This window comes from Centropristis striata, chromosome 2, assembly GCF_030273125.1.
Source record: "Centropristis striata isolate RG_2023a ecotype Rhode Island chromosome 2, C.striata_1.0, whole genome shotgun sequence".
NCBI lineage: Eukaryota > Metazoa > Chordata > Actinopteri > Perciformes > Serranidae > Centropristis > Centropristis striata.
Window position 1 is genome coordinate 9,891,097 of NC_081518.1, and position 14,778 is coordinate 9,905,874.

At 38.1% G+C, this 14,778-nt stretch overlaps 1 protein-coding gene across 1 annotated transcript in view; it reads left to right on the forward strand.

Annotated features, from left to right (window-relative positions):
• LOC131985261 (CD81 antigen-like) overlaps positions 1-14,778 on the forward strand; it is a 28,169-nt gene that overhangs the window by 3,862 nt on the left and 9,529 nt on the right. The window contains exon 2 of the mRNA XM_059350306.1: positions 5,540-5,654. Coding sequence (XP_059206289.1) covers positions 5,540-5,654 — 115 coding nt within the window. The remainder of the gene's footprint in view (positions 1-5,539; positions 5,655-14,778) is intronic.

The window sequence follows — 14,778 nt, forward strand, 5'->3', positions numbered from 1 at the left end:
AGTTTAAAAATGCTCCCACTGCAATGAAATGGCTACTGTGAGGACTTAAATCATCACAAATAAAATTGAGCCAATTGAATCCTCAAGAGTCTCAGCTTTCCAGTCACCCAATTTTGGCAATTCCAAGACTGTTCTGGGAACCCAGTATGCAGAAATCTTCAAATACAATAGGCAAAAATAAAAAATGTTTTGCCTCAGACTGCATGGGATCAGCATACAGTGGTTATGTCTGTAAAGCGGAGATTGCTTGTAGGCAAAGAGCCCATTTTTATTCAGATATCTTGAGGTCAGAGATCAAGGGACCCCTTTGAAAATAGCCATGTCAGTTTTTCCCTTGCTAAAATTTAGCCTTTGGGGTTCTATTTCACCCACCAATATCTTTCCAGCTTTAAAATGGAGCCAACCCCTGCTTCTGAAAGAGAAAGTGGGCAAAACGTTCTGAACCGTAGAGTGCTTAGCAGTCCAAGATATATTTGTTCCTTTGATTATTTTCTGGACTCATTTCTTTAGTTTTTGTCATAAAAGTGCGTCAGAATAATCTGTGCCAGTGAAATTGTCAGACAAACCACTCATTTATCTTACACAGTGTGTTAGACCTTTTTGTTCAGCTGGCTAAATTCAAATAGTGACAGGCTCCATGTCTTCATAGCTGCTGTACGTTGTCCTCTCTGCAAAGTCTCCTAGTAGCTGGGTGTTGTCCAGGCCTATCTGAATTACTTAAATATAACATTGTAGGGATTTTGCTGTATACGTACACATGTTTGCATGTGCAAAATAGTCACTGATAAGAAGTGTTGGTCATACTCTGAAAAGTGACTTTTAATGTGATTGGTAATGTACTACAGCATCCTTCTGACTCCTTCTTTCTTTTTTATCACAAATCCCACTTTAACCCTTTTAGTTTTATTGGCTGCTCTAAAGAGCTCTGTGAAAAGATCCGTCAGAGCAGGCGAATCCAGTCGATCTGAAACAACACTTTGACTGCAATGTGCGGTCATTGAGCAGCCGCCCGCGAGGGTTGGCTCTTTAAAAGGGAGACCTCCTGTTTCCATAAATCATACTGGACACTGAGAGGGTTAAGAGGCTACAGGAGTTGGGGGGAGGGAAGCCTCTGTGTGGTGGTATAGGAGACTAATGGGAACTGCAGACAACACCTCAACACCCCCCCCACCCCACCCCACCCCACTCCCTGTCCTCCAGCATGCCCAGCATTCTACAACCCCCTGTACTCTGGGCAACAGGCAGAAATAGACACAGGAGCGAGGGCTGGCAGGATGATATTTTAAGCAGTTTCAGAGTTTCACATCCTATTTCTGTGTTGCCCTTCCATGTTGAGAGTCATTAAATGTTATTTATAACAGGACTCTTTTCCTGTTTAACACAACACATTTAAACTTACTTTTAAATTTTGATCAGAAGGAGCCTACACTGTCATTCACCAGTAGGCACGCTCTGTATGGTGACAGCAGGCTGTAGGAAACATGACGATTGTGGCCCATGTGTTTAGACATTTCTCTGGGTGAGGAATGTTTGACCACAAGTGCAGTGGCTGAACGAGCAACAGATGGTTAGTTCATGTCTTTGGCATCTGATGCCAAAAATATTATCTGTAACTGAAAATGGGGCACGTGGACTCCTGTTAATGTTTGCCCTAATATCAGTCTGTGTATTTCATACCACGGACAAGTTTCAGTATATGTCATAATAAGGGCCTGAGCGGTACAGGATGTTTTGGGGCAATTTAAGAGAGGAAACATTTGACAGTATGACATCCAATATAATTATTTTTTTAGCTTGAATGAAAAAAGACATTTTCTATGTGAGTTGTAGTCATACAACTATGAAAATGTAATAAGGAAGCTGCTTTCTTCAAGATGTTAGCTTCTTAAAGAATATTTAACGTTATTATACATTATATGATATGTTCAATGTATTACATTATCAACTCCATCACTATCTTTGGAGAAATAGTCCTACACCTTACTGCCTGTTCGCTGGAAAGAATATTTTATCATGTCAAACTATGTGATGATGAAAAACCCTTTTTCACAATAGACATTTTAACTTTCTGTAGTTGGAAAAGATTCCTTACAACATTAACGATCTGTCTTTTCTAGTCCTAGTAAGCCATTATAATGAAGCAGCAGCTGTTAGAATGGCTAAATTAAATGCATTTATTATTAATACTTATCCACTATCTCACGCTGTTTCTCCTATTCAGGGTTGCTAGTCGCAGTGGACATTTGGCGGAAGGCAGGGTTTACCCTGGACAGGCAATCACAGACAGGGCTGACACTAAAGCTCCTTTCACACTGAGATTCCATAATACTGCCATAAAGAAGATCCACCATTACGCTTTGCTTTCAACACTGAACCAACAACAGCAACATAATGGGAAAAACAGGCGTGGCTGTGGTTTTATTATTTCCACTGTTATAATATTTACTATTTATTTTGTTTTATCAACATTTTTTTCATTGCTATTGTGAGGTATTTTATTGATATTTACCTATTTATTTATCATTGAGATTTTTTTCAGTAGCTGGTAAAGCACTAAGTGCATTTGATTTATTCAAAAATTTGTGGGAAAGAGGATATAGAGACAGACAACCATTCATGCTCCCTATCACACCGACAGGCAATTTAAGAGTAGATTATTAACTTAACCTAGATGTCTTTGGACTCTGGTAGGAGGCAGGATAACCCAGAGAAAACCCACACTGACATGGTGAGATCATACAAACTCTGCGCGGTGATCGGTTTCTAACCCAGAACCCTCGTCTCTGTCACTGCACCACCGTGCCGCCCTCATTATTAATAATAACTAGTCATAGAGTATACTAATAGTAACTAGTAGAGTTTTCCTTATATTATAGGTCATAATATCTGCCATGAAATATGTTTATTACAAAATAGACTTTGCTGTTATACATCATTGTTAGAACATTATTTTATTAATAACTAATCAGTCTTTTGGGCTTTAATGTCAAATATTGTGTAAAATGCCCCTCATAAATTCATATTTCCCAGTTGATATGTTCAAAGGAGACTTTTTATTTGAGTTATTTCCCTAAAGTATGTGCACTCGCCCCAGCCACTGCTTGGGCTTGGAGTCGAAACGGACAGTGGGACAGCCCTGCAAGCAAAAAGCCAATAAAAGTAACTTGGAATCCTTGCAAAAGATGTGCAGACAATGAAAATAAACCCTCAGTGGAATAGAGTTTATTCAGGTAACTGTACCGAAGCAACAAACACTGAAAGAACAGGAGAAAGGAACAGAGAGAAATTCCTTCGAGACAGCGATGAGGTCAAAGTGAGGGTTTGTTATTTTTTTTTTTTTTAAAAAGAAGAAGAATGAAATAGGAAAAAAGGAGCCTGGAACAGCTTGGATGCAGGCATTATTTTTCTTAATGCAAAACAGAACTATTCAGTTGTTAAGCACATTACATTGAATTGGTTTTAATATCTTTATTGTATTTTAAGTGTGCAGCTGTGCTATCTAGGAAAATGGAAGCATCTGATCAGAAGTCTGTATCGGCAGATATTCAATATTAAATGACTCGAATCGGGATCAGGGGTGGAAAAATGTGATTCAGGCATCCCTAGTTATGTACTTGCCTTTTTAGTTCTTCCTAACCATTTGATCATAAGTGGCCAGCAGTGGGCCTTTTTTGGCTACTCTGTTGAAATATGAGTCTTCTATCTACTATCTACTCCGACTGAATGTCATTCAAGTTTCAGTGATTCTTTAGAATTGGTCTGAAACAGTTACTGCCAGTCACTCTGAGTCAAACATCCCAGGGTTCATATTTATAGCTCAAAGATCGTGTTATGGGTTTGTGATTCACTGATTTATTACTTTCTTTAAACCACCAGCTGGTATCTGTGAGTCACATCCCATCACATGTCCTTTAAGCTGTAGCAAACCTGTAACGAGGAAAGTTGGTGCCCCTCGTTATCAGTTATAGCTATGTTGCTGCCTCAGACACTTCTCTGGCAAAGCAGAACTTTTTTTTGTTCTGTCTGCGTTCTCCCTCTCCATCATGTGTAAAAAGGCTTTAAATTGAATCTTGTTAAACCTAATTCACTGGTAAGGAGGCTGCGAGTTCACTTGAAGTTAGTGAGTCATTTTGCGGGGGTGCTGTGGCGGTGTGTGTTGAAATTCTGCACTCTCGCCAGTTATGGTGTTGATCTTGTTGCTAGGCAGCAGCTGGCCTTAGCTGAGGAATGGACCTCAAAAGGAGGAGGAGGAGGAGGAGGATGGGGCGGGGAGAGTCTGTTTTGGTTCACATCTATTCACAGAAACTAGTGTTAGCTAGTTTAGATATTCTCTTTGGTCATATTCACTATTTTGAATGTATTGAAGTATGAGATTTATTTAATATCCAACCCGCATGTGGAGCAGAAGGGTGTCTGTTGTGTCCCTGGTGGTTTGTTTTACAGCTGCTGTGAGCGGTGATGCTTGTTCCTGTGTGGCTGCTGAAGTATATGCTAACTCTGGTTATATTTAGGATTTCTTTGTCCTGGGCCAAAGAAAAAGGGGCTCAGGAAGGCTTATGTCAATATAAACCTCCCTGCAGAACAATACATTACGGTGACAAAGTTGTACATTTCAGTATGTACAGATTTTCCCCAAGGAAACTGCTGAGAAAAGGAAGCATGATTAAACAAAGGATCCCAAAGACGTTAGCTGCTTTAGTGTTGTTCTGCTGGTTGCCTCAAATATCACTTCTATATAACAATTAAAGGAATTTCGGGAAATACCCTTTATAGGAGAGAGCTAGATGCACAAAGAGCTAGCCCGGCTCTGTTCAAAGGTAACAAAATGTACTGAACATCATCTCTAAAGTTCACTTTGTCCTCAACATGTTGCCCTTCCCAAATAAAAGAAGGGGTTTGACTTAAAACTGGGCAATTTTACATAATTTTGGAACATTATTCTTACTAAAGATAACGTGTGAAGGCAGCTGCTGTCCTCTCAGCTGTTGACAGACCGCTGCCATCTGCCAGCATAGAGAGTGAAGAGAAGCTCAGACAGACTGAAAGCCTTGATCAATCAATGTACATGTGGTTAATAAGTTAAAAAGACATGTACAGCGGAATATTTGGGTGATTTAAACAGCCGTCTATGTAGATACACATAAAGAAACAGAAGGTGGAGGCAGTGTGGATTACATTACAGAACATATACGCACCTCATGTCTCACACGCCTCGCTGCCAGTGTGGATTCCCAGTATGGCAGAAACGCCAGTAATAACTGGCAGCAGCCAGGCCTGTTTTATCTGTAATGTTAAATGAAAATGAAACATAAACCATCATCAGTTTATAGTGTCCTTCAGGCTCCTTGTAAGGATGACACGCCTCATAAAACTGTGTAATCCTGAGTGTGCATCTCGCACAGGGCCTTTCTTTCATATGTCACCAAGAATGCGTCATAAATGTGAAAATAAGAAAACCATGAAAACTGATTTTTAAAAATGTAACCAGCGCAATGTAGTCAACGAACGCTGAAGTAACTTCTTGTGTTGTGTGTTGCAGCTTGCAGGAGGTGTCATCCTGGGCGTGGCCCTGTGGTTGAGACACGACCCCAAGACCAGCAGCCTCCTGGAGCTTGAATTTGATGGAGCCCACGCCCCTAGCACCTTCTACATCAGTACGTATCTCATCTGTATCTCTGTTTCCGTCTTCACATTGTCTTTGTCTTGTGGACACTCTTGATAAAGCTGGCAGTTCAGTAACAGAGAAGCTTGCAGCAAAGAAGCATCTGTTGCCGCACTCAACCTATTTCACAACTCGGAAAATGTGTTTCTGGCATTTCTGCTCATTTACATTATTTCCACACGACGCCACTGCCCTTTGTCCACTAAACAGGCCAAGTTAAATGTTACTCAGATGGAAATGCTCTCTGTGTTATTTAGTCTAATAATTATTCTCATTACACCCGTTTTGCTCAGGTTGTGGAAAGACTGTTTTATGGGTTCAAAGGAAAGTCCTGAAGTCTGAGTTAGCTGTCATAAAAAAAGCTGCATGGAAACAGGAAGTCATGTGAAAATAAAAACTCATATTGCACATACAACATATTCTATTTCTATGACTCTGTTTTTCTGATACAGTAAAACATTCAGGGCTGTGCTTAAAATAGCACAACATACAGTACACATCCTTATATGGTAGATCAGACCACAGGATGTGGACTAGATTTCAAAACACAAGTTTATATTTAATACATCCTGGTAATTGGTAGGGATATACCAATTGGACTTCTCAAAATAATCGGCCAATATCGAGTACCGACCCAATACCTGTGTTTGTTTAATAAGCTGTATATCGCTCTGTGTGGAAGTGACTTCTGTGTATAAGGTAACATCAGGCATGACTCAAACATTGCTTTCTTAAATTTCTAAAACAAATTTTTATCATACACACACACACACACACACATATATATATACACACACACATATGTATATATACACACACACACACACACACACATATATATATATATATATATATACACACACATATATGTATATATACACACACACACACACATATATATATATACATATATATATATACACACACACACACACACACACACACACACATATGTATATACACACACACATATATATATTTATTTTTTTTTAATTTTTTTTAAAGACTAAACTCCAACTCATTAAATCGAGCAATTTGACCATTGGCCTTTTGGAAACATTTGGATCCCACGAGTTGGAAAAACTCCTACACAGCAATCACTGTAACCTAATTATACAAATAGTATAATACTTAAAAATGATTGTAAAATGATAAAGGTGCTGCTTGAAGTAATAAAACTTTGTCTTCACGATTTGTTCAGTTACCTTGTAAAAATCCTCCCAAAGCATCTCCTCCTTCTCCTTCTTCTCCCTCATTACAAAGTCCTGAATTTGAATCGTCTCCGGCTACTATGCAAATATCCAACCGCTGCCAAACCGGAATTGAAATGAATAGAAGCAAAAATAAAACTGAAAAACAAAATCTGCGGATCATTCAAATGTTATAATTTGTGTTCAGTGTTATGAATGAAGCTTCAAAGCTTGTAACTATTCGATAGAGCCATCTATATTTCAAGATACTGTAGCTGTATCATGAAACCAGTGTTGGCTGCTTTTTAACATTATCGACGTTCTCAGACGTTTGTATGATGTGCTGTTATGATTGACAGTGCTAACAGTGAAGTGAAACAGTATATAATAGACCAACATTAACTATTAATGGACTGAATAAGTGGATCTCCTTTTAAGGCTCTATGATTGAGATGGATGTGATGTACATTATTAATAAGTTAAAGATAAAAGGCACATTAGTCAATTACTTTTGGGACACATCATTTTGGGATTAGAACTGCTAGTTTCTTTGTTTGCATTAGTGATGTCTACAAGAAGCTTCATGAACCATTAATGTTTTTTGTTGAACCCACAAGGTAACACTAGAAAGAAAAGGGTTCAAGCAATGGCAATTCAGTTCAGTTCAGCTTTCAACCCTTTGTTTAACATAGAGCACTGTGTAGTAGGCTCAGAATATACAGAAATTGCTTTATGAAGCTGCATTTAGCCATCACTATCTGAGCCACAATGTTTCTGATTGCAAGTGAAATTAAAAATATATATTTTCAATCAATATTAATCCATCTGAACTTAACAGTAGTGCTGCAACTGACGTTTTTGTATCATCAAATTATCCCTCAACATATGTTTAAATTAATCGAACAATTGTTTAGTAAAAAAAGAAAAAGGTTGGTGATAAGTGCCTGTCTTCAAATGACGTGGTTTGAGCAACACACAGTTTAAAACCCAAGGAAAGTTTTAGAAAAAAAAGCTGCATGTTCTCACATTTGAGAAGTATTTTGTGTTGATGAACTCATCAGTCACACTTACACCTACAGTACAGTACAGTACAGGGTGTACAAAGTTGACCCTCAGTAACCTGGATGTGAGAATATTGAACTAGTGTGAAATGCGTTGTGATGAAGTGAGGCGGCCCCGCCACGCCCAGATCACCAGTGACTTGTGACCAGGACTAACAGAGGCCACACAGCTCATCATATGACTTTGTTACTAGCTTGCTCTCCCACATGAAGTGAGGCGCTGTCACCTCTTCAACCCTGCAAACCAACATCCACATTACACAAGTCAGTTCCTCCCATCTGCAGGAACAACTTGACTGAGTCATCTGCCTTGTTAACGGAATGAGAGTGAGAAGAGGAATGAAAGAGAAGATGACAGAAGGAAGAATTTGTTGAATTACAAAATAAACGTGGGAGTCTCCTATCCCCATCTAAAATGCAGCTGCTGAAAAAAATGGAGGGTTTGTTTGGATCATTGTTTTCTCCGTCCTCTGGGGCATAGCTGCGGTTGTACAATGAAAAAAGGCTCACCAGCCAGAGAGGAACTACTTGGGGACCTTCTCTCAAACAGCCTCAATGATTGCATCCTACCCATTACATAAAGCCTCCCTCTCATTCCCGAGGAGGGAAGAAAAAACCTCGTTGGTAAAGGAAAAAATTCCTCACTGGCCCTCCCTTTCCCTCCTCCTCACCGACCCCACCCTCGGCCTCCCTCCTCTGTGAAAGTTTTCCTCTCCCTCACTCCACTCGGTTTCTTTCCACTGTCGCTCCCCCTTACTCGCCCATCTGGTTGTGGTTAGTGTTCAAGTCGCGCTGTCTCACTTCTCCTTATTTTCCTTTAGTCCTTCCCTCCCTCCCCTCTATCTCTGTCTGCCCTTTTATTTCCTCCCCTCCCCTCCTCTCCTCATCCCCTGCTGCAAGAACGTTTCAATATGGAGTCCTACATCTGCTTCTCTCCTTTCTCTCACCCCTACCCGCTCACAGACACAATTACCCAAAGGCAGCCCGCCTCTCGCCTTTCAACAGAATTAAACATGCAGCGAATTTGTCCATTAATAGAAAGATTACTTTTTTACTGAAATCTGGTTTCCTAACTGGCCCGGCGTAAAGCAACAGAAAATAACTGAACTTCAGCTGAACAATCAGTTGAAAGTCAAGTAAATTAAATGAAGTTTGGAAAATAAAACATGGGGGTTTTCTTTAAACTTCTCGGTTCCTGTTGAGTCTTATTGTTTTCCCTGTTACATCAGTTTTCTCAATGGCCAAGCAGGGTCAGTTCCTTCCAGGTTATGTAATCATTACAGCTTTTGTGGCAGAAGTTAGCAACAGTCATGAGAATGCTGGTTGGTAGGTTGATAGTCATCTTGATCTTGGTTAGAAATACTTCAGAGAACAGAACTATGACTCTGTTATGTGTCTGAAACAACAAACCAAGCCTTAATCATTCAACTGTTCAAACTTAAATGAAGTTCTCACTGCTTATAAGAAGATATTTTAAAGGAAAACCACAGTTTACATTACAATGACATTTATTTCCGTAGTCCACGTCTGAAGATACATTGCTGTGATCTTGAAAGTTGCAAACATCTCTAAAAAAGATGAAATGACAAATTACAAATAAAAAGATGTCTGTCCATCACCATGTCCTTGTACAAGAAATGATTGTAAAAAAAATTGGACAGTGGTTGATGACTGTCAGCCATCGTGATGGACGATAGCGTCATCCATCGGCCCAACCCTATAACTTCATCATAATTCAGTCATTTTAACGCATTCATAAGTGAAGCCATTTAATTTCTTATTTTAAGTAAGTCACTAGACTGGAGCTTGTGATAATAAGTTGAAATATGGTTATAACTAAGGAAACTGCACATTTAAAGTTGATTAGCGCTAGAACTGGCACATACTTCATGATAGAAGATCAATGAATGTCATTTAATTTGATTATGGGTTTTACAGTCCAGCTGCAGTCTGTAGTGGTGTATTGCTTTGAAATGAAAGCAATGAAGGCACAGAAATATTTAATCCTCAGCCCACATACAGTAAATGACCAATGCAAGTGGAGATTCAGGAAGTTACCACTTAAACCACTTGACTCACTTTCCTATCCAGCAGCAAACCACGTGGTCACTGACTTGTGAAGACATTTGCTGTCACTGGGACGACTAAGGTGATTCCAACAAGAGTTAACATGAAACTAACACGACTCACTATGTTTGTCTGGAAGTCCCGAAAATGTACCAGACCCACAGGGATTTCACATGTCAGATGGTTTACAGTACCACCTCATAAAAATAGATTCAGAGTCAGGAGTATCCCCTCCTCACAAGTAGGTGGGATTTGTTTTGGAATTTAACCTCTTCCATGCCAGCCATCCTTTTCACTTTCTTTTTAGTTTGGGATCTTTAGGGGGAGATAGCAGGTCAAAAGTAGATGACATGGTTGATATCAGTATCTGCATCTATTCAGCAACAGGGTAAAAAAATCTGACAACAGATTTTATTGTTGCCAAACAAAAACTAAACATTTTTGATGAAGCAATAGAAAGCTAATATTTTTTTTTTACCACAGCTGATGCAAAATTTTATTTGGCTTCTTTCTGCAGATAAATAGGATTGAACATGGTCCTACAGAGTCTCAGAACGGACCGTAGAATGTCTTAATTGACCAACAAGAATCAATAGTAACAAATCATCACAATCCAGCATGACACTTTGTCACTAAATGAGTACTTTGAACATACAACATACTGTGGTATGGTACTTTAGACTGACCTTCTACTTTATGGCATCGTATCTGTTATCAAACTTAAATGACAGATTACAATGTCGAGATGTTATACTCTTTATACTGAATAAAACAAAGTCATTATGTATGAGTTTAGTCTGCTGTGTTGATGGGCTGTCTGTGGGTTGGGAAGTCTTTTACTCCCCTCCATGAAATTCCACCTTGAATGTCTTTTCCACTGCATTCACACCAACCTGACGTCAGAATTTCTGATGTCCTTACATGGCCCAATGGCAGTATAAATAATAAACTACAAAAATATAACAAGGAACCAGAAGCAGCACAAAGGAAGGCTTTCATTGTATAATAAACAATAGTCGGATGGCTTAACTTAACGCATCTGGATAAAATATTTGGAGGTGCATTAGTATATTAGCTTCATCATCTCAGGGAAACTCCACCTGGAATATATGTTGTTTGCATCAGCGAGCGGATAAACAAACACAATAGGCTTAATTCCAAGAATGTATAGTTGGAAGTAGTTAGGTGGTGTTTGTGCTCACAATGAAAGACAAATCATTTTTTCATTAGATATAATTATATAATTAAACATACATGGTTGTCCATAAGTTGTGACATGTTTGGAAGAGATTTATAAAGTGTTGAGAAGTTATACACTTTTCCTACTTTATGGCAACCGTGTAACAGAATATGAAATTATAGAGATTAGGGGACTTAATAAATGATAAATTGATATAAAATTTAACTTTAGTTAATTGTTTACCATTTTTTAACCAAAATCATTCTTAGTAATGCTATAATTTATGTCATAGAACAGTTTATTATTGCACACATTATAACATTTTATATACTATATTAAGTATTTGTCTATAGACATTCTGTAGATGGCTGTTATAAAGGTGCAACTGAGGATTATAATACTTTATCTTATAAAAATATGTTAATGTTACTTGATGCTTCATAAAACACTTATCAATCATTAACTAATTATTATTTGCATTTGTTGCAACTTAATAACAGATCATGTTTATAGCGGGTTTACAAACATGTTAGTAGTTATTGATAAAGTATTAACTGTCTAAATAATATATAAACATTTAACAAAGTTTTATTATCATCAGTTGAAACTTTATAATAGTCGCCTAAATAATGTTTAAAGATTGTTTACAAATTAATGAGTGACCACCAACAAAGTTATAATGTTTGACAACAGTAAAACAACGATGAACCTTCAATTAACCATCAATTACCCGTATTAACGATGGTTATTATAAAGTGTATATGACAGAGCTCGACCAGGTTAAAGCTTACTGACACCATGAGGTAAATTAAAATCTAGCATTAGATTTTTGAAATGTTAAGTTTGCAGAACATTTCTTCACATTTTATTCGTAGCCTTTAAATATGAGACGGCCTCGACACTTCTCATGTTAAAGCTGTAACACTGAGAGTCACATGATCCATCAGCTCCTCTTCAGACTGTACACGGCAGACGCAGAAGCTCGGTGAATGGAAGCAGATACAGAGCATAATGGAAGAGGATCTATGAGAAGATTAAATCAAGACAGGCAGGAAAAGACATTTAAGTAAATGGAATTATTGAGAGCATAATTTCGAATGAGCAAACGCATTAAATAGAAAGGACAGATGGGCGGTGGCAGGAGAGGGAGAGACAGAGAGGGCCAAACAGCCTAGGAGGAGGGAGGGGCAGGGAGGGGCGGGGCGGACCGTGTCAGCCTGGAGAGCCACAATATAAGAGATGGAGAGAGCACTTGGTCAGTCTCCAAGATATCGATTTATAAATTAGCCTTAGTGTGTGTGTGAGAGGCTCTGTGGGGAGCAAAGGGGTGGGGGGTGGGGGATGTGAGGTACGGGACCAGTTAGTGGTCCGCAATCGAATTATGTCAGAGCTGACAAGCAGGAGTAATGATGCTGAGGCTGAATACGGAGAGCTGCACTCCCAGCCTCGAACGAACACAAAGAGCACAACAGACCCTGGTGCTCACGGACATTAATGTGTGAGCTGATAAAACGGTTTGGTTTAAAAAATGTAAGGTGTGGATCGTGCTATTTATGGAGCCCTAAAGGGCTCAATATTAATTAAATTAAAAAGTCTTTTTTTTAATCTAATATATTAGTGAAATAATTTATCTCAGTTATTTATTATGAATTTTAAATTTATCATTTTACCACAATTTCAGTTCATTTTTATTATATATATATATATATTCAATATATAAGTCCTGCGTCTCTGTGGACACAGCACAATTATTGAACACAAACATTTTTTTTACAACTTTTACTTACAACCTTTCTTGACCCCTCCTCTCTGCTCTGTGTAAACAGCCTGCGGTCATATGACTGCTGGTCTCAGCGAAGACATTTATGGCTTTACAATGGCCAGAGCACAGAAAAGAATGGTTGTTTTTTTTCTAGGATTTTCCTAAAGAAAGTTTGTTTAAAGAATTATGAAAATTCAATGATCACTTTGTTTTTTTACAGTTTCTCTATATGGTAAATTGTGTCATTTTGGCTATTTATTAAAGAAAATATGCCATTCAAACCTAGCATGTGCAGCCTGCATGAAATAAAAAAAACGCTAATAAAAAATGACATGACATTAAAGTTACATTGGGGATAAATCAATCATAAAATGAAATGAAAACAGTGAACATGAGTTTTTGATGTAAATATACATTTAAGGAAATAACATTTCATGATAGTGAGTTGAATTTAAATACTTTGTTAATTATTAGTCATTATTAGTTCACTGATATATTTTACACTTGTTGGGGTCACCTGTTACAATAATAAATTATGAGAGATGGCTGTTAAATCGCACCATTTTAATTCAAGGAGCTCTGATCATCACCTCATGTTCATAATCTCTGACCTTTCTGAGCATTTTATCTGCACATGAACACACCACCAATTAGCAGTTAACTTCTCAAATGTGTTCGCACTTCTAACAGCATTACTGCACAGTTAAAACCAGATGTAATCACTTTAATAAATGACCTCACTCCAACAAACCTCAGCTTTTAGATTTTTTTCATGTTTACTGCAGTGAATGGAAACTGTATGGAAAAAACACATTCAACACAGGAAAGTCTCAGGCAGTCATTTATATTTATAGGACTGAAACTTGCAAAAACAGCAGATTGGACTTTCAACAAAAAACAAGCTTTTCTATGAAGCCCACGTCTATAACATATTATAAGCAAACTTATCATGTATTATAATCTGCTTATAGCACTATATAATTTTATTTCGAAGCACTCATAAATAATCAGTAGACCTAATAAACATACCATATTATAAAGCATTTTATAATTACTTGAAGTGACGTGGGTATCATAGAAAATGCGACTGTGTTTTCTCATCTCTTCCAATACTATTTATAGTAAACAAATTCAGAAATAACACATTTTTGTATGTAATTTCTTGTTTATGCTTCCTGGAATTTACACTTATAAAATTTAAATTTCCGAATGGCTCTAGTATTTACATGTTGAATACAGCTTCTGCATCAGCCCTTTGATCTGAATCTTTATCAGCCCTTCACTTCCTTGTCTTTTGTTTGTTTTGCACAAAAGCCCAGTGAGCAAGATGTTAGGCAGAGATATGGCTATTTCTGCCCTCCACCCTTCATAAAATAAAAAATGAATCTGCAAGCACCTGCCAGCCTAACACAGGAAACATGCGGAGGTCTGTGAGATAAATGTGTCTGAGGAGCGACACTAAACAAGTGCAGCTACTGTTTTATGTCCTGTGTGAAAAATAATGTGTTGAATTATGGAGCAGGGAAAGTGACTAATTTTATTCTACTGGCATGAAAACAAGATTGCACCTCCTGCTGTACGTCAGATGTTACTGCAGGCATGGAGGTACTAAAATAGGGTGGAGCATACTTCCACAGCATCAAAGCCACAGTGGTTTGAAAGCCTTTTAGTGGTTTCAATTCTTGCAGTGGCTGTTTACATTAATTAACTTTGTCTCTAAGCAGCAGGATCACTCTGAAAGCATGTCAAGTATGCTGGATATCTCCGCAGAATGCCTGACGCCCTCTTACTTCCTCTTAATGTATGTTAGGGCTGCTCCAATGTGGCACAGAATCAGAGTCACACTTTCTTCACAT